Source organism: Panicum virgatum, chromosome 1K (assembly GCF_016808335.1).
Source record: "Panicum virgatum strain AP13 chromosome 1K, P.virgatum_v5, whole genome shotgun sequence".
Lineage (NCBI taxonomy): Eukaryota > Viridiplantae > Streptophyta > Magnoliopsida > Poales > Poaceae > Panicum > Panicum virgatum.
Genome location: NC_053136.1, coordinates 43,757,622 through 43,760,596, shown reverse-complemented (window position 1 = coordinate 43,760,596; position 2,975 = coordinate 43,757,622). Strand labels below are relative to the sequence as shown.

Sequence of the window (2,975 nt, the reverse complement as noted above, 5' to 3'; positions counted from 1 at the left end):
TACTGTTATGAGGTGTGTAACAAATGTTAAATATGTTGTTCGAATAAATGGTGAGCTCTCGCAAGCATTTATACCATCAAGGGGATTAAGACAAGGTGATCCGATCAGTCCATATTTGTTTCTTCTATGTGCAGAAGGGTTGTCTTGTCTTATAAAGGAGGAAGAAAGAAAGGGGCGTTTAAAAGGGATTAAGAATGGAGTTAGCGGTCCACCTATATCACACCTTCTCTTTACAGACGATAGTATCTTCTTTACAAGAGGGGATGTAAAGAACCTGCAAGCACTAAATGACGTTCTGCAGACTTACAGTGATGGTTCCGGACAGAGAATTAATCTCCAGAAATCTGCACTTTTCTTTGCTGATCGTTGCCCGGTGCATGTCAAACAAAGAGTGAAAACAATCCTTAGTGTGCAGAGTGAAGTTTGGCAGGCAAGTTATTTGGGAATGCCATCCTGGGTAGGAAAATCACCATCAAATACTTTTAATTTCCTACCAGAAAGAATGTGGAAAGTGGTGCGGGGTTGGAGTGATCGCCCATTGTCTCGTGCAGGTAAGGAAGTTATGCTGAAATCAGTCATACAAGCGATCCCTGTTTACGTCATGAGTTGTTTTCGCCTACCAGCTGGAATATGTGATAAGATGCGAACTACAGTTTCAAATCATTGGTGGGGTATTGAAAACGGAAGGAAGAAAATGCATTGGCGTTCATGGGAGTGGCTGACTACACCAAAAGCAATGGGTGGCATGGGTTTTCGGGACATGGAGCTTTTTAATCAAGCAATGCTCGGAAAACAATGCTGGAGAATTCTCACATGCCAAGATTCTCTTTGTTCAAAGGTGCTGAAAGGTCGATACTTTCCTCATTGTGATTTTTGGCAAGCACCTCAGCCAAGAAGCTCATCTTACACATGGCGCAGTTTGATGCATGGAAAGAAACTTCTAGAGAAAGGTATTCTGTGGAGAGTTGGAGATGGGAAAAAAATTAGGCTAAAAAATGATCGTTGGATTCAAAACTACTCTTTACTAAAACCAACAGTTTCTCTTCAAGATGATATAACAGTCAATTTCCTTATAGATGAAGAAACAAAGAATTGGAATGAAGCCATCATTAGAACATGCTTTAGCAATGAAGATGCAGAAAAGATCCTACAGATTCCATTGAGCAGTACATCATGTGACGATTTTCCAGCTTGGCCACTTTCCAAATCAGGTATTTATACTGTAAAATCAGCCTACTCATTAATAAGACTTGAAAGTTTTCATAACTATATGAGTGCCAATGGTAGGGGAGAGAGTTCAAATCAAAAAGAAAATTCTAAATTATGGAAACGTCTTTGGTCTGTTCAGGCACCACCAAAGATGAAGATTGTGCTTTGGCGTATGGCTCAAGACTGTTTGCCAACAGGTACTCAACTCAAACACAGGAATATAACTGGCCCTAATATATGCTATTTTTGTCACAAGGAAGAAACTGTTGAACATGTTTTTTTAATGTGCCAGTATGCATCTGAGGTTTGGCGCGAAATAAAAAGGTCTTTTGGCTTCAAATGTAAAATCCGATATCCAGTCTCGATGAAGCAATGGCTATTTGACTTCCTATCTACTGCAACTGAAGACGAAGCAACAATTTTTACTATCACTGTGTGGCATGTGTGGGAGGCAAGAAATTCAGTTCGCAATGGTGAAAAACAAGTTCATCCCAAAATAATTGCGGAGAAGGCGAAAGCTTATGTACAAATGGCCTTGCTGCACTTATTTAAACCACCGACATCACATAGGTGTGAGTCTGATTGTTCCATTCCAAAGTGGACTCCGCCGCCGGATGGGTGGTTAATGATAAACGTAGATGCAGCAATATTCAAAAGTCCACCACGCATGGGTGTTGGTTTTGTAGCCCGTAATCATAAGGGAGATTTTATAGCTGCAAGCTGTCAGCTGGTAAAAAGATTTGATGATCCAGAGCTTGCTGAAGCAATTGCTATTAGAAGAGCAGTCTCCTTTTCTTTAGAGAACAACTTCCAGCAAGTGGTGGTGGCTTCGGACTGTCAAAATGTGATAAAAAAGATAAACTCCAAGGTTTATGACAGATCTCATGTTGGAATCATTATTCGAGATGTAAAAAACTTGATCACTGCTAATCCTTTTATCTCCTTTGTTCATGTCAGTAGATGGTGTAATGAGGCAGCTCATGTTTTAGCTAAGGTAGCAGATAAGTTTGATGATTCCGTCTGGTTTAATGACCCTCCGGAGATGATCTGGACCATATTGTGTAACGAACGGTTATCTTAATATATAATGCTGCCTTACATCTCAAAAAAAAAAAAAACGCGGCGGTTCCGCTGAACCTGACGCGCTCCCGGCCGGGGGCCGGCCCAAACTCATGCTGTCCGCAGCGGGGACGCTACCCGTCCGCAACCCCGCCCTACAGTACGCATTTCGCGTAAAAAGTGCTGCAACGGAGTACGCTATCACATACGGTAAGATCGCGGACGGCTCGCCATCTGCAATTTCCAGCGGAGGTAGCGTTCGTCCCTATGGGTGGGCTCGGCCTCCGCCGCCGCGCACCCCAACCGCCGGAAGCCGCCACGCGCACCGTCCTCCGCCTCCGCCCCGACTGCGCGGCCCCCAGCTCCGTCGTCGCCCCGCTCTCGCCTTCGCCGCTGCGGCCCCCAGCTCCGCTCACACCCGCCCGCTCACCGGAGAGGGAGAGGAAGGGGACGCCGCGCCGCACTGGCTCCCCCTTCCCCAGCTCCAGGGCCGACGAAAAAGGGTCGTGCGCTTCTTGAGCCGGCGCGGTGGAGGGAGGAGGGCCCGGCGCCGCCGTGCGCCGCAGGGGAGGGAGGAGGCCCCGCCGCTGCCGCGGGGGAGGGGGAAGAGCCCCGCCGCTGCCACTCCGCCCGATCCACCGCTGCCTCGATCGGTCCGTCCTCCAGGGCCCAGGGCGGAGAGGGCTCGCCGAGCCCCTGCGTGCTGG

General features: G+C 47.3%; 1 protein-coding gene across 3 annotated transcripts; it reads left to right on the top strand.

The window, feature by feature from the left end:
• The first annotated feature begins 241 nt into the window (after positions 1-241).
• On the top strand, positions 242-2,232 carry LOC120710865 (uncharacterized mitochondrial protein AtMg00310-like). 3 transcript variants are annotated; one of them, XR_005690060.1, is made up of 4 exons: positions 242-457; positions 552-1,211; positions 1,349-1,406; positions 1,502-2,232. XR_005690060.1 is itself a non-coding variant. In XM_039996418.1 (4 exons), the coding sequence occupies exons 1-4, from the start codon at positions 446-448 to the stop codon at positions 1,527-1,529; spliced, it is 726 nt and encodes a 241-aa protein (XP_039852352.1). In that variant the 5' UTR covers positions 242-445; the 3' UTR covers positions 1,530-2,232. The 3 variants fall into 3 exon arrangements, 2 of the variants coding, with proteins under 2 accessions (XP_039852352.1, XP_039852351.1); XM_039996418.1 differs by having other exon boundaries at positions 242-950; positions 1,077-1,211; XM_039996417.1 differs by having other exon boundaries at positions 242-1,211.
• Positions 2,233-2,975: the final 743 nt, after the last annotated feature.